This window comes from Entelurus aequoreus, linkage group LG16 (genome assembly GCF_033978785.1).
Source record: "Entelurus aequoreus isolate RoL-2023_Sb linkage group LG16, RoL_Eaeq_v1.1, whole genome shotgun sequence".
NCBI lineage: Eukaryota > Metazoa > Chordata > Actinopteri > Syngnathiformes > Syngnathidae > Entelurus > Entelurus aequoreus.
The window spans coordinates 6,816,187-6,837,363 of record NC_084746.1 but is presented as its reverse complement, the minus strand read 5'-3'; the positions used below and the strand labels follow the sequence as shown (position 1 = coordinate 6,837,363).

Sequence of the window (21,177 nt, the reverse complement as noted above, 5' to 3'; positions counted from 1 at the left end):
AGATTTGATGACCTATATTGAGTAAAACATGCTTAAACTACAATATCAACTGATGCAAAGTTGTGTCATCAACACTCACAAGTATAAAACTACTTTTTTAAAGTAATAATTTCTTCAAGCATGAAAAAAAAATCATGATGCCGAGCGCATATCATTATGTCAAGATAATGGCACTAGCATTTACTTCATTTAAGAATATGTTTCATCATATTGAGCAAAAAGGTCTCTTTTTTTCTACCAAGAAAAGTGCACTTGTTATTAGTGAGAATATACTTATTTTAAAGTATTTTTGTGTTCATTGAGGTTAGCTAATTTTACTTGTTTTGGAAAGTCTTGACGAGCCAAATTTTCTTGTTTCTATTGGCAGATCATTTTGCTTACTTCAAATAAAATACCCCTATTTTTTGTTTTTGTTTTTCTTGTTTTTGAACACTGACTTTTTGCAGTGCATAAATACATACTCAAATTTACAGATCACATCAAAACTCAGCAGGAAGAAGCTCAACGTCAAAAATATCCCAACCTCTTGAAGTTCAAACTGCAAAAGGGAGAAACAACTCCATGTTTTCTCCCCTCAGCTACTTACGTGAGCAGCAACGAAACCAAGGTATTCTTGACATTTTTATTTAAACAGAGTGCAGTAACAAAGAAAAAAAGCTATTATGTACAAGCAGGCGTCTGACCTGTGAGTGTTCGTTCTTTTTCTGTTGCGTACAAATAAAAGCCCCGCTCCTAAAAATTCATTCTTTGTAGTCGAGAAAGTGCTGCAGTCTCTTGCGGTGCTCTGCGGACATGTGAACAGCACTGAGGAAGCAAAAACAACACCATGAAGACCTAATAATGTAAAAGACAGTCCCCTGCCACACCTACTTTAAGTGATCTCCAAAGGTGGTGGTTATTCGGTAAATGGCTGTCTTGAGCGTGGCCCTGAGAGCGAAACGCAGAGTCTTGTAGGCTGAGTCGCCCATGCTGCCCGTGGTCCTCACGGGTTTTGTGGAGGCGTGAGGCAGCTTGAAGTGTCGGTCAACCGCCTGGTAGAAGAAGAGCAGCTGTCGGTACAATGCAGTGAGACAAACTACAAATAATAAACAGAGTACAAGCGACCTCTTGAAGGAGCAGCAAACAGCTGAGAATGCTGGGTAACGTCGTCTGGACTACTCCAAAGTGGTCCTCTGAAAAGGAGGCTTGGACCAGGTAGGACAGTCCTGCAAGCCCAGAAGTTTCATAACCATGCTGGGACCATAGAGGAAGTGAGCATCTTTTTTACCTTCTAAAGCCCAGATGTGGGCCTGGCTGTCAGCAAAAAGCGCTTCACTGGAAGCCTCTGGAAGCTGGGCAATAAAATAAAAACATGCATGTGAAATGTTAAGTTGCAGTCTAACTTACCAGGGACTAAGTAGCGGACCCACCTTGTTGAACAAATACGCTATGAGCACCCGCTTTGACAGGAAGCTTTTAACCTGAAGAGGAAGAACAAAATGTTAGAATTTAAGTGAAAACATAACAACCTTCCACTCCTTTTTATGTGATCAGTAATTAACCCTTGTGTAATGTTCATATTGTTGTTACTCAGCCAGCGTTTGTGGGTCTGATGGACCCTTTGCATTTTGTGGCTTTTAATGCCTCACAATCAAACACTTTTATGTTAAAATACTGAACAGATGTTTACCTTATCCCAATAAACATCTGTTCAGTATTTTAACTTTTAATGCCTCACAATCAAACACTTTTATGTTAAAATACTGAACAGATGTTTACCTTATCCCAATAAACATCTGTTCAGTATTTTAACATAAAAGTGTTTGATTGTGAGGCATTAAAAGCCACAAAATGCAACGGGTCAATCAGACCCACAAACGCTGGTTGAGTAACAACAATATGAACGTTGCACGGGAAATTCCTCTGCCAGTTTCTGCATCCCACAGGGATTCTTCTTTTGTGTTTCTGCACCTGCGGTTCCCACACAAGGTTGCAACATTGTTGGTCAACACTGTCTGCTCTCATTTTCTCGCACATTTTGTCTCTGTCCTCCTCCTGTCTAGGCCTGCTGTGTGTGTGTGTGTGGGGGGGGGGGGGGGGGGGGTACACAGAACATCAATTTCCACACTTCTATTAGTGAACCCGGACATCTTATATGTAGGACTGCAACAACTAATCGATTACATCGATTAAAATCGATTATAAAAATAGTTGGCGATTAATTTAATCATTGATTCGTTGGATCTATGCTATGCGCAGAGACAATTTTTTTTTTTTTTTTATAAACCTTTATTTATAAACTGCAACATGTACAAACAGCTGAAACAATAATCAAAATAAGTATGGTGCCAGTATGCTGGTGGAAAGGATAGAAATTTAGTTTCTCTTTTATCCGATTATTAATCGAAGTAGTAATCGACAGATTAATCGATTATCAAATTAATCGTTAGTTGCAGCCCTACTTATATGTAATAGAAATGTGTAGGGGGGTGTATGGTGTGTGGTCATTAAATATGTATTCTGATATATGTTCCTCACAGAAAATGAGCCAAAGTCAGTGAGTCTCAGTTTGAAAAATTAATTGTATCATTTTTCTTTTAATAAAAAAATAAAAAACGGGTCCCACAGACCCGAACACCACACAAGGGTTAAAACAATAACAATAAAACATCGTTTTGTTACTGTAAAAATTATTTATTTGGTGCTGAATAAATACCACTTTAGTTCCTCAAATAATTGTCTCTGCCAACCACTGACAATCAACAGTATATTTTTTTCAAAGTAATGATGAGCATTCATTTATTCATCATTTGTATGTCTTTTGCATTGTTTTCTGCATGTAAAACAATAGTTATTTTATAAAAAATAATATTTTTGGCTACCTGAAATGGATTAATTGGATGTATATTTTGTGAAAAATGTTTTTGGTTTTCTAATACCGAAAGCATACATATAATTTTGTAGTGTGGAATGTTAGAAAAGGTTGTATCAAGTGAAATTAGTCAAACAAAACAATACTACATATGAAAAAAACTAACCTATTTATTATCAACATCTATAATAGACTTCTTTAGTTTATTTCGAACATGAACACACTTACAGCATAATACATCACACAATTTCATATAATTTCACTTTACATCATGTCCGAAAAGGAGTAGGAAGAAGGAAAGCTTATTTAATCCTACCCCTTTCCCACTTCAGAGCGTTTACAAATATATACATTCATTTACTGACTTTTTTATAGTAAAATGACATCCGTGAATGAGTAATACAAAAGTTTTGTAATCTATAATTAAGTCAGTCATTATTAACATACTGAGATGAAGAATATTATTTTCAATAAGGTTGAAAGTATTTCTCATAATTCTTCTTTGTACTTTGTAAGCACTATTAATTTGAACAACCTCTTAAACTGGATCATATCAGTACAATGTTTAACTTATTTACTTAATCCATTCCATAATTTAATTCCACATACTGATATGCTAAAGGTAATAAGTGTTTTACGTGCATACAAATGTTTTAAATTAGATTTTCCTCTAAGGTTATATTTCTCCTCTTTTGTTGAGAAGAATTGTTGTACATTCTTTGGACTTATTCTGAGTGTTAATTGTTTTTAGCGACACCTGGTGGTCACAATAATTCATTACATGAGAGTACGTTGTATGATGCAGACATGTTTGTTTCAGGATACTTTCTAACACGAGATATCTTGGAAACATCTTATGTGAAAGTAATAGGCGACTATAATTATTTGATACTTGTTTATATTGACAAATGTGTTTTAGACTGCAATATTGTTCATTGAAAGACACTTTTTACGCCTGTCTAGCTTGTGTGCTACTGTGTGATTCACTGTTGTGTAGCTGCTATCTCCTAGTAGCCTATAGCCTACCATGTTTACCTTTTGTAAATGTCTTGACTAAAATACAAGAAAATACCAACTTGTGTGCTTATTGGCGAACATCTCGATGTTAACTGGCTGCCCAGCTTTGCACAAATAAACACGCTACAGGACTGCTTGTATTGGAGCACTTAGGAGATTTTACATGCAAGCTAATATTTTTTCACGATATCACACCGATATCTGATATCAATATCAGATCGGGGATTAATAAAAATGTTATTTGGCTGCCTACTTGTAAAAAAACAATACAAAATTAACATTTTTTTGTATTACACGTCTGCTTGATAATAAACGCCTGGAACTCTCAATAGTTAAGTAAATACATTTGCCCTCGAGACTATTTTAGGAAATACTGTAATCAAATAGAGACAATAAAAGGTAATGATGTCAGCGAAGACCGTAAAAAGTATCAGTTCAGTATTGTAATGTTTTGCAGATGTATCCTACTTCAGGCCAAAGGCAAAGTTGCGTTTAGGACAACATTATTCTGATTCAGCACGCTAACATTGCAAGTACCTGCTCTTTTCGCTTGTGAAGGAACTGGGCCAGAAGGCTTGGTTTGTAGGCGCCCTGCTTGTAACAGGGCAGGGGGGAGGGCGAAAGCAGCAAGCTGCCATTGGACTGCGAATCTGGAACAAGGCAATGACACAATAACAATATAATAATACGTAAGCAAACAGAAATATGTACTGGCTGGGTGCTATGGCAAAAAATATATATATAACAATTTTTTTCATATCTAATCTCGATTAATACCACAATTTTTTTCTTTAGTTAAAGTGGATTGTCCAGTGCAGGATTATACTGAGTATAATATATGCATATACCTTGCATCCCTACTGTTTACTACAGCAGTATCTTGTAAAATACATTTCCACCATGTTTGATAGAAGCAATATATGTTAACAACTGTCATTTTGTTCATATCTATATGTGTGTTTACTAGAAGTGCAACAGTACAAGTAGCCCACGCTACAGTCTGTACCTGGTTTTAGAGCCACGGTTTTTGCTCCTATTTTGGTACGTTTTGTGGGAGTTAAGAGAACACCTTTTTTCCTCTTAGTTATGTAGTTTTTGTGCTTGCCATCACAAACATTCTGCAGTAAACAAAGTATATTTGGTATAGGGATTACTATAAGACTTATTTCAAGTTAACATTTACTTAGCACTTTTAGTAAATTATTATTTTTATTCTTTAATTACTTGTATACATCAGTGCAGGGCAAACAAACAAGCGGTGACTCACATTGGCGTTTTTAAAACTCAAATTTTGTATCTTATATTGAATGAAAGTACATTAAAGGCCTACTGAAATGAAATGTTTTTATTTAAACGGGGATAGCAGATCCATTCTATGTGTCATACTTGATCATTTTGCGATATTGCCATATTTTTACTGAAAGGATTTAGTAGAGAACATCGACGATAAAGTTCGCAACTTTTGGTCGCTGATAAAAAAAAGCCTTGCCTGTACCGGAAGTAGTGTGACGTCGCAGGTTGAAAGGCTCCTCACATTTCCCCATTGTTTTCAATGATGGCCGCCAGCAGCGAGAGTGATTCGGACCGAGAAAGCGACGATTACCCCATTAATTTGAGCCAGGATGAAACATTCGTGGATGAGGAACATGAGAGTGAAGGATTAGAGTGCAGTGCAGGACGTATCTTTTTTCGCTCTGACCATAACTTAGGTACAAGGGCTCATTGGATTCCACACTCTCCTTTTTCTATTGTGGATCACGGATTTGTATTTTAAACCACCTCGGCTACTATATCCTCTTGAAAATGAGAGTCGAGAACGCGAAATGGACATTCACAGTGACTTTTATCTCCACGACAATACATCGGCGAAGCACTTTAGCTACGGAGCTAACGTGATAGCATCGTGCTTAACTGCATATAGAAACAGACGAAATAAGCCCCTGACTGGAAGGATAGACAGAAGATCAATCAATCAATCAATGTTTATTTATACAGCCCTAAATCACGGGTGTCTCAAAGGGCTGTACAAGCCACAACGACATCCTCGGTACAGAGCCCACATACGGGCAAGGAAAAACTCACCCCAGTGGGACGTCAATGTGAATGACTATGAGAAACCTTGGAGAGGACCGCATATGTGGGTAACCCCCCCCCCTCTAATCAACAATACTACCAAACTCTGGACCTGTAACCACACGGTTAATGCTGTACCCCCTGGCGAAACCTAGCAATGCTGTTGCTAACGACGCCATTGAAGCTAACTTAGCTACGGGACCTCGACAGAGCTATGCTAAAAACATTAGCTCTCCACCTACGCCAGCCAGCTCTCATCTGCTCATCAACACCCGTGCTCACCTGCGTTCCAGCGATCGACGGCGCGACGAAGGACTGCACCCGATCATCGATGCGGTCGGCGGCCCGGAGACGGAGGAAGTCAAGGTAGTCACGGTAGCGCGTCTGCTATCCAACTCAAAGTCCTCCTGGTTGTGTTGCTGCAGCCAGCTGCTAATACACAGATCCCACCTACAGCTTTCTTCTTTGCAGTCTCCATTGTTAATTGAACAAATTGCAAAAGATTCACCAACACAGATGTCCAGACTACTGTGGAATTTTGCGATGAAAACAGAGCTGTTTGTATTGGGATACAATGGTGTCCGAATACTTCCGCTTCAACCCTTGACGTCACGCGCAAACATCATCATACCTAGACGTTTTCAGCCGGAAGTTTCCCGGGAAATTTAAAATTGCACTTTATAAGTTAACCCGGCCGTATTGGCATGTGTTGCAATGTTAAGATTTCATCATTGATATATAAACTATCAGACTGCGTGGTCGGTAGTAGTGGCTTTCAGTAGGCCTTTAAAGTGCAGTTTGAATTTGAGGTACTGTAAAATAATGTGTATCAACACATAAAACAAGTTCAATGACTATGTCAGGAACAAAATATATATATATTTGTTTTATCCACAAACAAACAAAAATAACAAAGTGTGTCTGCAGTTTGTTTTGTTTAATACAAGTATACTGGTACTATTGCGCTTTTTACTCCAACATCTGGGACAGGTTTTTTTAGTACATGTTGTATGACAGGATGGAATCTTTGCAGACACAAACAAAAAGTCTGATTAAAAAATATTTAGATATAAAATTGCGTTCTGGTTAAATTAGTGGGTGTGTTGATTCTCCCAGTCTGGACCAATACAGTCACACAGACGAGTGCCTACAAGTCCGCATTCGGGGCAAGATTACTAGTGAGCTGCAGCAGATAGTGAAACTAAAGTCGCTGCTCCTTATAAATGTTTTTGTTAGAGATGTCCGATAGTGGCTTTTTTGCCGATATCTGATATTGTCCAACTCTTAATTACCTATTCCGATATCAACCGATACCGATATATACAGTCGTGGAATTAACACATTATTATGCCTCATTTTGTTGTGATGCCCCGCTGGATGCATTAAACAATGTAACAAGGTTTTCCAAAATAAATCAACTCAAGTTATGGAAAAAAATGCCAACCTGGCACTGCTATATTTATTATTGAAGTCACAAAGTGCATTATTTTTTTTAACATGCCTCAAAACAGCAGCTTGGAATTTGGTACATGCTCTCCCTGAGAGAGCATGAGGAGGTTGGTGATCGGGGTTGGGGATAGCAGGGGGTGTATATTGTAGCGTCCCGGAAGAGTTAGTGCTGCAAGGGGTTCTGGGCATTTGTTCTGTTGTTTTTATGATGTGCTACGGTGCGGATGTTCTTCCGAAATGTGTTTGTCATTCTTGTTTGGTGTGGGTTCACAGCGTGGCGCATATTTGTAACAGTGTTAAAGTTGTTTATACGGTCACCCTCAGTGTGACTTGTATGGCTGTTGAACAAGTATGCATTGCATTCACTTGTGTGTGTGAAAAGCTGTAGATATTATGTGACTGCAAAGGATGTGCCTTTAAGGTTTATTGGCGCTCTGTAATTCTCCCTACGTCCGTGTACACAGCGGCGTTTTAAAAAGTCATAAATTTTACATTTTGAAACAGATACCGATAGTTTTTAAACTGATACCGATAATTTCCGATATTACATTTTAAAGCATTTATCGGCCGATAATATCAGCAGTCCGATATTATCGGACATCCCTAGTTTTTGTTTCAACTTCTACGCTAGTGTGAGTCATATTTCTTAATTTTGTTCTTCAGGGCAGCACCTACATCTGTTTAAGGGGACGAGGCACAAGATCACGGTCAACAAAAGGCGGAATGTTCTATGCGGGATTATCCCAAGCATTGTTGCTTCCCTGTTTACTACTGCAGTAACTTCTAACAGACTTTTCGCCATGTTTGATCGAGCAAATATGTCAACAGCAGATCATCGTGATCGAACTCAAAATAATCGCATTTAACGATCACAATCATATAATCGCCCAGCCACTGCTTCTCACCTGTGGACGTAGACCACAGCTTTGGGGCCCTCCTCATGATGTGGGGACTCTGCACAGTGCCGTGCCACGGTGATCCTTGATCCACGTAAGCGGTGAGACGACGCAGGCTGGGTGACGTGAAGGGGCTGTCCATGTGAGGAGGGGTAAAGGGGGCTGTTAGAGGGCTCTGCGCCAGGTCCATGGCGGAGCGGCCGGCGACAGACGTGGCCATCTTGGGCAGGAAGGTGGTGGGATGCGGACTCATCAGATCCTCCAGGCCAGAAGATACTTTAATCAGAAACATTTCAGATCCTTTAATTCCCTTATAATGTACATCTAATAAGGGTGTAACGGTACGTGTATTTGTATTGAACAGTTTCGGTATGGGTGTTTCGGTTCGGTTCGGAGGTGTACCGAACGAGTTTCCACATGAACATTAAGTAGCACACAGCACGTTGTGTAAACAATGCACACCGAGGCACAACACACGGCATGCTAGCAGCGACCGGGCTACGACAACAAAGCGAAAGCAGTTTGCCGACATTGTTCGGCAGCGGTAGGGTATGCTTCTGGCAACACGTCAAACATGCTAACCCATTATAAGCGTCACCACCCCCAAGTGAACATCGCTTCAACGAAGAAAAAGACGAGCGTCGTGCAAACACCGCATTCAAGCAGCCTCTCCTCTGCGAGTCAGGCAGGGCTAAAGCAATAACAAATGTCGTTGGTGTTTTTATAGCAGCAGATTTAAGACCATATTGCATTAAAAACTAGATTTTGACCCACTTCTTTCTGCCGACAATGTAGATAAACTGATTTTTCTGGCAAAAAACATGAAGATTGAGTGAAAGTCACCAGGGTTAAAGGCTGGGGGGAAAGAAAAGTTAATCTGAGGCTGAGTTGACTTGAAATTGTTTAATGTTGCACTTTTTCTATGTAGAAGAAAAGTTTTGTCATTTTATTTAATCTGAGCAACAACTTGAGGCAGTTTAATGTTGAATAACGTGGACCCCGACTTAAACAAGTTGAAAAACTTATTGGGGTGTTACCATTTAGTGGTCAATTGTACGGAATATGTACTTTACTGTGCAATCTATTAATAAAAGTCTCAATCAATCAATCAAAAAAAGCACTTTATATGTAGAAAGGTTTTGTTAAGAAACCATTCTGAGCCTTATCTTATTTAGTTTTTATTTTATATATGTTGACCACATTAACCCTGGCAATGGACTCTGTGTGTATATGTATGTTATTGTTATGCTTAGCATTCATGACTGCCTGCTGTTGCACTGATCAGCCTAGTGGTCACTCACATCCATCACACACAGAGCTATTTCTATTTTTGGGCAGAATTATTATAGTGTTCCCAATGTTAAAAGGATAAAGTCATTGTTTACAAATTTGGTAAATAATTAACCAAAAAATGTATATTTTGTTGTTTTCTTACTGTACCGAAAATGAACCGAACCGTGACCTCTAAAACAAGGTACGTACCGAACCGAAATTTTTGTGTACCGTTACACCCTTAACATCTAACTGTAACTACTTAGTGACCACTTCATTAGGTACAACAGCCCAATCTAATAATGCCATTACAAAGATAATACTGCAATGTTTGAAGGTGTTTCTTTAACAATATTTTGAATGTAAACAGCATTAATGTAAAAAGGCTGTGTTTAATATTTTGACCTCGAGTAAGACATGCGCAAATGTACCTATTGTTGTGGCCAGTGCATCAAAAGAAAAAAAAATTCAATTGTAAAATATAAAACATGAACAGTGTACCCATGGACGTCTCTGACGAGGACTTTTCGCTCCCCGTAGACAGCGACTTGGCCCTGCCATTTGTGGCCACGCTGTCGTGATACGTCACCAGTCGCTGTGTCAAGTCAGCCAGCAGCGACATACACTCCCTGCTGATGGTGTTCCAGTTGTGAGGATGACCACCTGAAAGAGGGAGTTTGAGATTGCCTTCAAATGTTGTTATGCTCAAGCCACACAAAACATTCGAAGCCAACAAACAAACCTGGCTGACTCAGGCTGAACGCCTCGCAGCGACGCGACGGCGAGTGCTGAGAGAGTAATGCCAAGTCCTGCAGGGCTAGGAACTTTTTAGGAGAGAACTTGTTAGGTGAGATTCAGTAGGATGCACATTTAAACACAACTGGGCCTGCAGGAGATAGCTGATTGACTACCTTTAAGATGGCCGGCTGGGGGTCGCTCAGAACTTTGGGAAGACATTGATGCAGGTCCTCGGTGAAAGACGACTGCAAAGGAAAGCTGTATCCCTGTAAAAGTTAATATTCCTCAATTAAAGACTAATTAATGTCAACTAAAGACTCCTGGCAGATTTACCACGTTCGTACAAGCGGTAAAAAATGGATGGATGGATGGGTTCTAATTCATACACATGTGAGACAACAGCAACACTGCCCTCTAGTGCCTACATAATGAAGCAAGACTATCATACAGTTAGAAAAAGAAAAAAACACCTCAGTGACAAAGATCCTGAAGAGCAGCAGGGTGATGTGCCAGCTGAAGAGCAGGAAGGTGGCACTGAGCCACAGATGGTAGAGCATTGACAAGTCCAAAAGTCCAGCGACAGTGTCCAGACGATGAGCGGAGCTTAAAGGAAAAGACAAGAACAATAATGTGTAAAACTCTGTGAGGGCGGAGACACTTCAGCTTTAAACCCAATGACTGACCTGTCAATGTATAGATTAAATGTTTTACAGATCCATTCTCTTGGAATATAACCTGTCAATACAAAGCATAAAGAGAGCGAGTTTTGACAGCCCTAATAAAATGAAAAAAAAAAAAAAGAAAGAAAAGGGAGTAAATCAAAATCAGTTCGATGATAAAAGGTAAACTGCACTTTTTTTAATGTTGCCTATCATTCACAATTCCTATGCAAGACAAAAACATGTTTTTCTCTTTTTTTAAGCATTGTAATTTGTAGTATATGACACTGCAAAAAGTCAGTGTTCAAAAACATGAAAAAATATATAAAAATTAGGGGTATTTTATTTGAACTAAGCAAAATTATCTGCCAATAGAACAAGAACATTCGACTTCTCAAGACTTTCCAAAACAAGTAAAATTAGCTAACCTCAATGAACCCAAAAATACCTTAAAATAAGTATATTCTCATTAATAACAACTGCCCTTTTCTTGGTAGAAAAAAAAATTAGACCTTTTTGCTCAATATGCTGAAAAATATTCTTATATTAAGTAAATGCTAGTGCCATTATCTTATTTTTTTTTTCATTCTTGAAGTAAGAAATTGTTACTTTAAAAAAGTAGTTTTATACTTGTGAGTGTTATTGACACAGCTTTGCATCAGTTGATATTCTAGTTTCAAGCATGTTTTACTCAATATAGGTCATAAAATCTCAGCAACAAGCTGTAATATCTTACTGAGATCATTTAGGACCAAAACCCTTAAAACAAGTAAAACACTAACATAAAATCTGCTTAGTGAGAAGAAGTATCTTATCAGACAGAGAATAAGCAAATATCACCCTTATTTGAGATATTTCATCTTCCTTAGATTTCAGTTTTTGCAGTGTAGGGGGATTCATCTATTGCGCCCTTAAAGCCTCCCCACAAAAACGTCAACAATACTTTATGTTAAATTGGAGATTTTTAGAGCGCTTTATAGGCAGAATAGATCGGATGTCCATAACCTGCATTGTTAGCCACTTCTTGCTAGAGTTTATTTAATAGTTAGAATGCACACAAAAAAGAAATACATATGTGTGCTTGTCTCACATAGATTGTGAATAATAGGCACAATTCCAAAATAAAGTGTGGTTACCTTATACTCAGTTTCTGTGAGTGTGTGTGTGTACAGGAAGGCAAACTTACCTAAAAAGAAATACACTATGATGTAGTTCCTCACGGAGTATAGTGCTTGAGTGGCACTGCACTTCACCACCAGTGACAAGGACCCCTTAAAGTGAAGATACTTGTATTGCTAAGGTAGGGGGGAGAGAGAAAGTGTGCTCAAATTGTTCAACAAACCAGATTGTGAAAGATAAACACACTTTGACACGACGCACCTGAACGGTGTGGAAAGAGACGTAGTTGACGTTGTGGATCACACCAAACAGGCTGTGTGAAAAGCCAACAAAGGCTCCCGCTAGCAAGAGGACGAGGTGGTACTCGTTCAAACACATCTGAGAAACACTGTGCAGACAATTATTAGCGACGTGTTAGCATAATGAACTTCTCTCGCAGTCCGTCAGCTTACCCCTCACTGTGGGCGCACGGATATCCCACCATCTCGTATCTGCCCCCGATGGTGACGGTGGAACACCAGGCAACAATGATACCCATGACACAGTGGATCAGGGAGTTGACCACGTGACGAGGGTGAAGCAGCTGGGCTAAAAGGGAAATTTTGGAACAGGCGATGGTTGGGACCACTAAGGGGAGGCAGACCAAATACTGTATTAGAGCACAATAACCAGGTTTAAACTGTGTGGAGTTTACATGTGCTCCGCTTGTATGCATGGGTTTATTCCGGCTTCCCCAAAATATGCATGTTAGGCTAATTGGAATCTCTAAATTGTCCATACATGTACAGTCGTGGTCAAAAGTTTAGATACAATTGTGAAGGACATAATGTCATGGCTGTCTTGAGTTTCCAATAATTTCTAGAGCTCTTATTATTTTTGTGATAGAGTGATTGGAGCACATACTTGTTGGTCACAAAAAACATTCATGAAGTTTGGTTCTTTAATGAATTTGTTATTTGTCTACTGAAAATGTGAGCAAATCTGCCGGGTCAAAAGTATACATACAGCAATGTTAATATTTGGTTACATGTCCCTTGGCAAGTTTCACTGCAATAAGGCGCTTTTGGTAGCCATCCACAAGCTTCTGCTGGAATTTTTGATCACTCATCTTGACAAAATTGGTGCAGTTCAGCTAAATTTGTTGGTTTTCTGACATGGACTTGTTTCTTCAGCATTGTCCACACGTTTAAGTCAGGACTTTGGGAAGGCCATTCTAAAACGTTAATTCTAGCCTGACTTAGCCATTCCTTTACCTTCATGTTTGGGGGTCATTGTCCTGTTGGAACACCCAACTGCGCCCAAGACCCAACCTCCAGACTGATGATTTTAGCTTGTCCTGAAGAATTTGGAGGTAATCCTCCTTTTCATTGTCCCATTTACTCTCTGTAAAGCACCAGTTCCATTGGCAGCAAAACAGGCCCAGAGCATAATACTACCACCAGTTATAAATAATTGGAAACTCAAGACAGCCATGACATTATGTTCTTTACAAGTGTATGTAAACTTTTGACCACGACTGTCAGTGTTTCCCATAAACTGCCAAGATACCCGTGGCGGTGGGGGTGTGGCTATGGGCGTGGTCGTGATCGAGTAATTTGTATAATTTACTACAATGATATGATTTTCTCTAAAAAGGCTCAAAAAATGTATACTTACTAATTAATAACAGTTTTGTTTTAAACGTCCATCCATCCATCCATCCATTTTACAATATAATTACAACCCTTTATGTACATATTTATATACAGATTTGAACAATAAGTTATTCACTGAAATATATTTATTAATTGTGGCTCTTACAAAAAATATATCTTATAAAATATAAAAGCTAAAATGTCTCTTAAAGCTTTGCCCCTTTAATTAGTGCATACTAAATAATTTAACTTTAGCCTACTACTACAACCATATTATTTACCAGCAACATAAAGTGAAACAGAGGCAGAGGTGTCCTGCCACAGTCAGTAACAAATAAACAGAAAACAGTAGTGGTCAAATACAAATAAGGCAACAAGAGAAGTATCCTACACTTCTCTTTTGTAAAGTAAATCTGAACAGCCTACATGGGCATCTACATCAACTATATGATTTGCCTGAGAAGCTGGACAGGACAAAAAAAAATCCAAAAAAAAATCTATTTGTGGCAGACGTAATTCTTTCGTGGCGGGCCGCCACAGATAAATGGATGTGTGGGAAACACTGACTGTACATGTGAGCATGAATGGATGTTTGTCTATATTGTGTGCCATGTGATTGACTGGAGGACAGTCCGGCATGTAAGGAAGATGAGCACTACAGAAAATGATAGGATGAGTATAATACATTAACAAAAAATCCATTCATCCATTTTCTACCGCTTGTCCCTTTTGGGGTCACGGGGAGTGCTGGAGCCTATCTCAGCTGCATTTGGGCGGAAGGCGGGGTACACCCTGGACAAGTCGCCACCTCATCGCAGGGCCAACACAGATAGACAGACAACATTCACACACTAGGGCCAATTTTAGTGTTGCCAATCAACCTATCCCCAGGTGCATGTCTTTGGAGGTGGGAGGAAGCCGGAGTATCCGGAGGGAACCCACGCAGTCACGGGGAGAACATGCGAACTCCACACAGAAAAATCCCGAGCCCAAGATTGAACTCAGGACTCATCAGGAGATAATTATTTTTGAAAACTCAGTCAAACAGTTGGATTACAGAGGCAATACTAAATGTATACTAGCAGATTTGAACTCTGCTCACCTGTATAATACTCATAGATCAGGAACCCAACCATGATGGTGACAGCACAAAGCAAGATAAAGGAGAAAATTGCACTTGTGCTTGTCAAGATGGACACACATTCTGTCAGAAGGGGAAAAACAAGACATTTAGCTTCAATGGAGACTGGAATATAAATAATTGAATGGGGGAACTATGAAGAATGCTGACTTACCTGATATGGTCTGGAGTGGGAGAAGAAGACTGAATCTGCTGAGGATGATAAAAACTGCAGTGGTGGGAGGCAACAACAGGACAGCCCAGGCGATGCTGGCCGCAGCCCTCCAGCATATCACCTGGAATGAAATAAAAACATTTCTCAACTGTAAGAACTATGAACCACTGGTTATCATAAATTGATTAACGTGGACCCCGACTTAAACAAGTTGAAAAACGTATTCGGGTGTCACCATTTAGTGGTCAATTGTACTGAATATGTACTGTACTGTGCAATCTACTAATACAAATATAAAACCTCATGGAGCTGGATGCAATCTTACTTGGAGGGGAGGAAACAGGTGGTAGAGGTGAACGGCACCGTGTCCCCCCCCCCCCTCTCAGTAAGCTGTGGAGTCCCCCAAGGCAGTATATTAGGGCTTTTACTGTTCCTAATATACGTAAACGACATGTCATCAGCATGCGACTGTGAATTGTTCCTGTTTGCGGATGACTCGGCCCTGCTGGTATCCGGCAAGGACAAGTCACAGGTGGAAAAAATCCTCAGTTCTGAACTCTGTAGAATGTGCACCTGGCTCGCTGACAACAAGCTATCCATACACTTGGGTAAAACGGAATCCATCCTATTTGGGTCCCAAATCAACCTTAAGGAAGTCAGTGACTTCACTATTAAAGTGGGTGACATTGTTATCACCAGGAAAGACAAGGTCACCTACCTAGGTTCCATTCTAGAGGCTAATCTTTCCTGTGATAAAATGGCAACCAAGGTCATCAAAAAGGTCAACCAACGAACCAGATTTCTCTACATAATATCCTCTCTGGTCAACAAAAGCACCATAAAGATTCTAACGGGAACTCTCATTCAACCCTTTTTCGACTATGCATGCACCTCCTGGTACCCTAACACCTCCAAAACCCTCAAATCTAGACTCCAAACATCCCAGAACAAGCAAGTCAGGTTACATCTAGACCTCCACCCCAGATCACACCTAACTCCTACCCACTTCTTCAAAGTGGGCTGGCTCAGGGTGGAGGACAGAGTAAAACAACTTGCACTGTGCCTAGTCTATAAAATAAATAAATAAATGGGTTATACTTGTATAGCGCTTTTCTACCTTCAAGGTACTCAAAGCGCTTTGACAGTATTTCCACATTTACCCATTCACACACACATTCACACACTGACGGTGGGAGCTGCCATGCAAGGCGCTAACCAGCAGCCATCAGAGGCAAAGGGTGAAGTGTCTTGCCCAACGACACAACGGACGTGACTAGGAAGGTAGAAGGTGGGAATTGAACCCCAGTAACCAGCAACACTCCGATTGCTGGCACAGCCACTCTACCAACTTCGCCACTACACCTCCCTGATACCGAAGTACATGTCAAACTACTTCCTTAACGTAAATAACCGCCATAACCACAACACCAGGGGGGGCTCCACTAACCACGTTAAACCCAGATTCCGATCTAACAAAGGTCTTAACAAGGGATGATGCTCGAAACCGGTTTTCCGTTATTTCGATAAGAAAAGAACCGAGTCCTCGGACTTGAATCCCTTTTTGAGAACCGGTACCCGTTATCTAGACCACTATAGTAAAAAAAAGAGTTGGTTCTTTATTCGAATCCCTGAGAACGAATTCCTCCCCACAGGAATTGCCCTGTGGGACGCAATGTTATGTCCATTTGATTGTAGACTCTTACTGATACCTTGTGGCGATATGAAAATACTACGTGTCATTAGTTTGGGCACTTCCGGGTTGAGACAATTGAGAAGTAGACAAGTTGTGTTAGCTCCTACAAGGCTTGGAAAAGATAGGTATGTAAGTAAACTGTTTAACTTGTTTATATAACTCAATATTAAGGTGGAAAGTGTTTCAATTTGATAGTAAGATGTAAGGCTGCAGCTAACGATTATTTTTCTATCGATTAATCTATAGATTATTTTTTTCGATTAATCGGTTAATCTATAGATTATTTTTTCCGATTAATCTATAGATTATTTTTCCTTTTACCGATTTTTTTATTCAAAATGAAGATGAAAAAAAAAATGTAGGCCCGTTTTTTCAAAAGGCATGGCTTTTATTTACAAAAAAAAAGAAGTATGGCCACTCAGTCAACATTGACAACAACATGACTAAATATTCTGTAACAATGTAAACATTTAAAACTTTTAACATTCAACAAAATTAAAAGTAGCTTATTTGCTTTTTAATGTGCAAATATAAAAGTCAACATCCAGTGCAAATCTTAATATTCTGCAATAGTATAAGCATTTCAAAAGTAAAAGTATTGCTTATTTTGCTTTAAAATGTGCAAAAATAAAGATAAACATCCAATACAAAAAAGTGCAAAACGAAATATTCTGTAACAACAGTGTAAACATTTCAACAAAAGTGAAAGTATTGCTTATTTGCTAAAATGTGCAAAAATATAGATAAACATCCAATACAAAAAAGTGCCAATCTAAATATTCTGGAGCACTGTAAACATTAAGTATTGCTTTTAAAATGTGCAAAATAAACATCCAGTCCAACACAGTACACAATAACCAATTCTACTCATTCCAGTGAGTGACTAACAGTTGTAATGAAGAAAGGTTAGCATGTCTACTTGCTTTGCTTCTTTTCTTGTTTACAATATTCCCAGCAGCTGAAAATAGGCGCTCAGAAGGGGTCGATGTGGCTGGAACTGAGAGCTAATTAGCCTTCACCTCAAGCCAGGATTGCGAGTGAGCTGAGCTGCAGTTTAAGTTTCTAGAAGGTCAACGGGCTCATAGTGATGTTACTAGTAGTTGACTGGGAGGTGTTTATTATCATTTGGGGAGAGTCCGCTGCCTGATGCTCACCTGCTAAACACCTATCTGCTCCACCCTGAAGCGCTGACTACATGCGCTCTGAATACGCACTGCTGATTGGCTGATAATGCTTCGTGTGTACCAATCAGATGGTTGTGTGGGTGGGACAATGCTGCGTGTGTACCAATCAGATGGTTGTGTGGGTGGGACAATGCTGCGTGCTGAGACAGAGGCAGAAGGAGCAAAGCAGCTTGTTAAGACTTTAGCAGCTAAAGTTAGCTTTAGCTTAGAAACTCGTTCGGTACACCCCCGTACCGAACCAAAAGCCCCGTACCGAAACGGTTAAATACAAAACACGTACCGTTACACCCCTAGCAGATACAAATGACACATTCATGTTTTTGTGTAATGATGACAACGTATGCTCGCGCGGACGATTGACTAGTTGATGGTTTTCTTTTCAAATGTTTGTCCATAGCCGTTGTGCTGCTATGATAGGCCATTTCCGCTCGACACAGTGTGCATACAACAACATTATTAGGCCGTTTATTGAAATACTCCCACACCTTTGACCACTTTTGGCATGCTTTTCCCCCCTCGCTCGCACCGCTCGCATCGTCTTCTTTGATCGTCTGCTTTGCGCTTCGCCATGACAGTAGTGTGACGTCATTATGCGACGCGTTGACGCACAAAAACGGCGTCGACGTATTTACGTAACCGATGACGTCGACTACGTCGACGCGTCGTTTCAGCCTTAGTAAGATGTTTATTGAAAAACGATTTTTGTGCACTGTTTCAATTGATGTTTTGAGGACTTAAAATGGCTGCCAGTCGTGTATTTCCACCATCGAAATAGTTTCAACACTCAGAAGTATTTGATGATAGTACTGTATATTTGTGTGAAGCTAATATTTACATATTGTGTATTACATTTCAGTATGTTAATTGAATCACATAGCTTATACATTTGTCATTGTGTGTATTTCAGTTTAAAAAAAAATAACAGTACAGTGCAAGACAAAAGTAAAGATAGGAAAAGACAAAGCAAGATCAACAACAATAAAGAGCCTAAATGGATTAATCTGCTTTGGAACTTTATTAGACGTCTTGAATTGTTTGTTAGCTGTCTGCCAAGCTGTATAACCTCAACACGTATAGTGAGGGCAGAACGGCGATATGCAATTATTGCCAGGCTTCGCTCTCATGTAAGGGAAGAAGAATTGTTGATTGATGACTGTGGTGTTCTTAGTGTCATAGTGTGTGTAGTTAGTATGTTCCAATAGCAGCAGAAGTGCACTTTTTGGAGAGCTGTATTATTTTCAGTTTTGTGCCCAAGGGACTGATTTTATTTACGGTAACACTATATTATTATTTATACACCTATAGTGATCACAGAGACAGGTTGTTTTTGTGTTACTGTTTATATTTGTTTTTCTGAAAAATCCCACTTAATATACTTTGGGTAACAGTCAATATTTTATTTATAAATTTTTTTAGGGGGGGAACAGTCAATATTAATTTTTTTATTTTATTTTTTTCTTATAAAATAAAAGTGAGCTTTTGTTCAACCAAATATTGTGTTTTTTTCCCATATACAACAACCTATCTAGAATCGATAAGAGAATCGATTCGATAATGGGCTCGAACTCGATAATTTCTTATCAAACATCATCCCTAGTCTTAATTCATTGTACTTCTATGCCACATCCATATGGAATGCACTCCCAACAGGTGTAAAAGAAAGTGCATCTCTACCCTCCTTCAAAACCTCACTAAAAGAACACCTCTAGTCAACTACAACCCTAAACTAACACCCTCCCCCCACCACATCCCACCTCCCCGGATTGTTAATAATTAAAGTTATATACTCTGATGATTAACTGATTGCTGATTGATTGATTGCAACTTTTATTATTATATTGCACAGTACAGTACATATTCCGTACAATTGACCACTAAATGGTAACACCCGAATACGTTTTTCAACTTGTTTAAGTCGGGGTCCACGTTAATCAATTCATGGTAAATAGTAGCTGAGATCGTCTCCAGCACCCCCTGCGACCCCAAAAGGGACAAGCGGTAGAAAATGGATGGATAGTATATACAGCGATAGCCGATAGTATATATTTGTACCATGAATTTATTAACGTGGACCCCGACTTAAACAAGTTGAAAAACGTATTCGGGCGTTACCATTTAGTGGTCGATTGTACGGAATATGTACTGTTCTGTGCAATATACTAATAAAAGTTCCAATCCATCAATCAATGGTGTTTACTTTCAATAGGCGTATGACATCCAACTCCTAGTTCAGAAGAGTTAAATGTGTATTATATGTATAAAAGCAAATGCCAGTGAATATATATAAACATAAACACTCTTGTAAAAGATTAACTAATAGGGATGAAAAGTAGGCTAACTGACTCAAACTAGCGTAAACAACAAAGCTAACGTTAGCATGCTAGCTGACGCCGTGTATATTAACAACATATATTAACAACAAAAAGCGGGCTTTTGGAAGACACATTGACTCACCTTGCGAACAAACCAACAACTTTGATCGGAAAACATGAGTGTTGCAGCGGAGAGCAGAAGTATTTATTTGGGCTTAGCGGCTGTCAAAAGTACGAAACCACTCAAATGTCCATGCCGCGCCACATTCATTCATTAGGACCCCCGGCGTCGGTAGGGGTGTCTTAATTACTGCCTGTTTAAAAAAAAAAAAAAAAAGAAACATCCATCCATTCCTGATTTACCGCTTGTCGCCACTATATCTCAGGGGCAAACATTGTTTACAAAAACAAAATTAACGGCTAAATGGGGCATAGTACTTTAACCTATTTTATGGGCTTTCCTCTTTGTGATGTTAAGTTCCTTTGTTATACGTACATGTCTTGAGCTCTTGTTTTGAAGTCGCAAGGGGCGGAAGTGATGATACGTTGTAGTGGAGCGGGGGTTTTGAAAGAAAGAAAATAATATATAATATCTAGTATATATATATTTTTTGCATTCTGTTTTAGTTACTTTAAATGTATAACCCCCTGGCGCTGCTTTGTACTCTTTTTGTACTGTTTTGTACTATTTTTGTACTTATTTTGATTGTTTCTTGTCTGTTTGTAAATGTTGAAATTTATAAATAAAAGTTTTAAAAAAAATTATAATACAACAATTTTAAAAAAGAAAGAAAAAGTGGTCCTCCTGTAAAACTGGAGCCTCCGTGTTTGTTATTTTGTAGTTTGATACAGTATAGGCGACATTTATAAACCCTCGGTTACACTACCATGAATTGATTAATGTGGACCCCGACTTAAACAAGTTGAAAAACTTATTCGGGTGTTACCATTTAGTGGTCGATTGTACGGAATATGTACTGTACTG

General features: G+C 39.2%; 1 protein-coding gene across 1 annotated transcript; it reads right to left on the bottom strand.

Moving 5' to 3' along the window:
• Positions 1–608: 608 nt before the first annotated feature.
• On the bottom strand, positions 609–20,497 carry ndc1 (NDC1 transmembrane nucleoporin). The gene is made up of 18 exons (XM_062023430.1): positions 20,335–20,497; positions 15,004–15,124; positions 14,811–14,912; positions 12,527–12,701; positions 12,336–12,462; positions 12,142–12,250; positions 10,980–11,031; positions 10,767–10,899; positions 10,470–10,562; positions 10,301–10,382; positions 10,060–10,221; positions 8,296–8,562; positions 4,406–4,518; positions 1,410–1,460; positions 1,268–1,331; positions 1,105–1,205; positions 871–1,031; positions 609–804 (listed from the first exon to the last, which is right to left on the bottom strand). Exons 1-18 carry the CDS (start codon positions 20,368–20,370, stop codon positions 741–743), a joined length of 2,013 nt encoding a protein of 670 aa, XP_061879414.1. The 5' UTR covers positions 20,371–20,497; the 3' UTR covers positions 609–740.
• Positions 20,498–21,177: the final 680 nt, after the last annotated feature.

Coding starts and splice junctions, on each gene's coding strand:
- ndc1 (XM_062023430.1), bottom strand. CDS start 20,370: ATGTTTTCCGATCAAAGTTGTTGGTTTGTTCGCAAG. Junction 15,125..20,334: donor GTTGTTGGTTTGTTCGCAAG/GTGAGTCAATGT, acceptor ATTTCATTCCAG/GTGATATGCTGGAGGGCTGC. Junction 1,461..4,405: donor TTCACAAGCGAAAAGAGCAG/GTACTTGCAATG, acceptor CTTCCTCTTCAG/GTTAAAAGCTTCCTGTCAAA.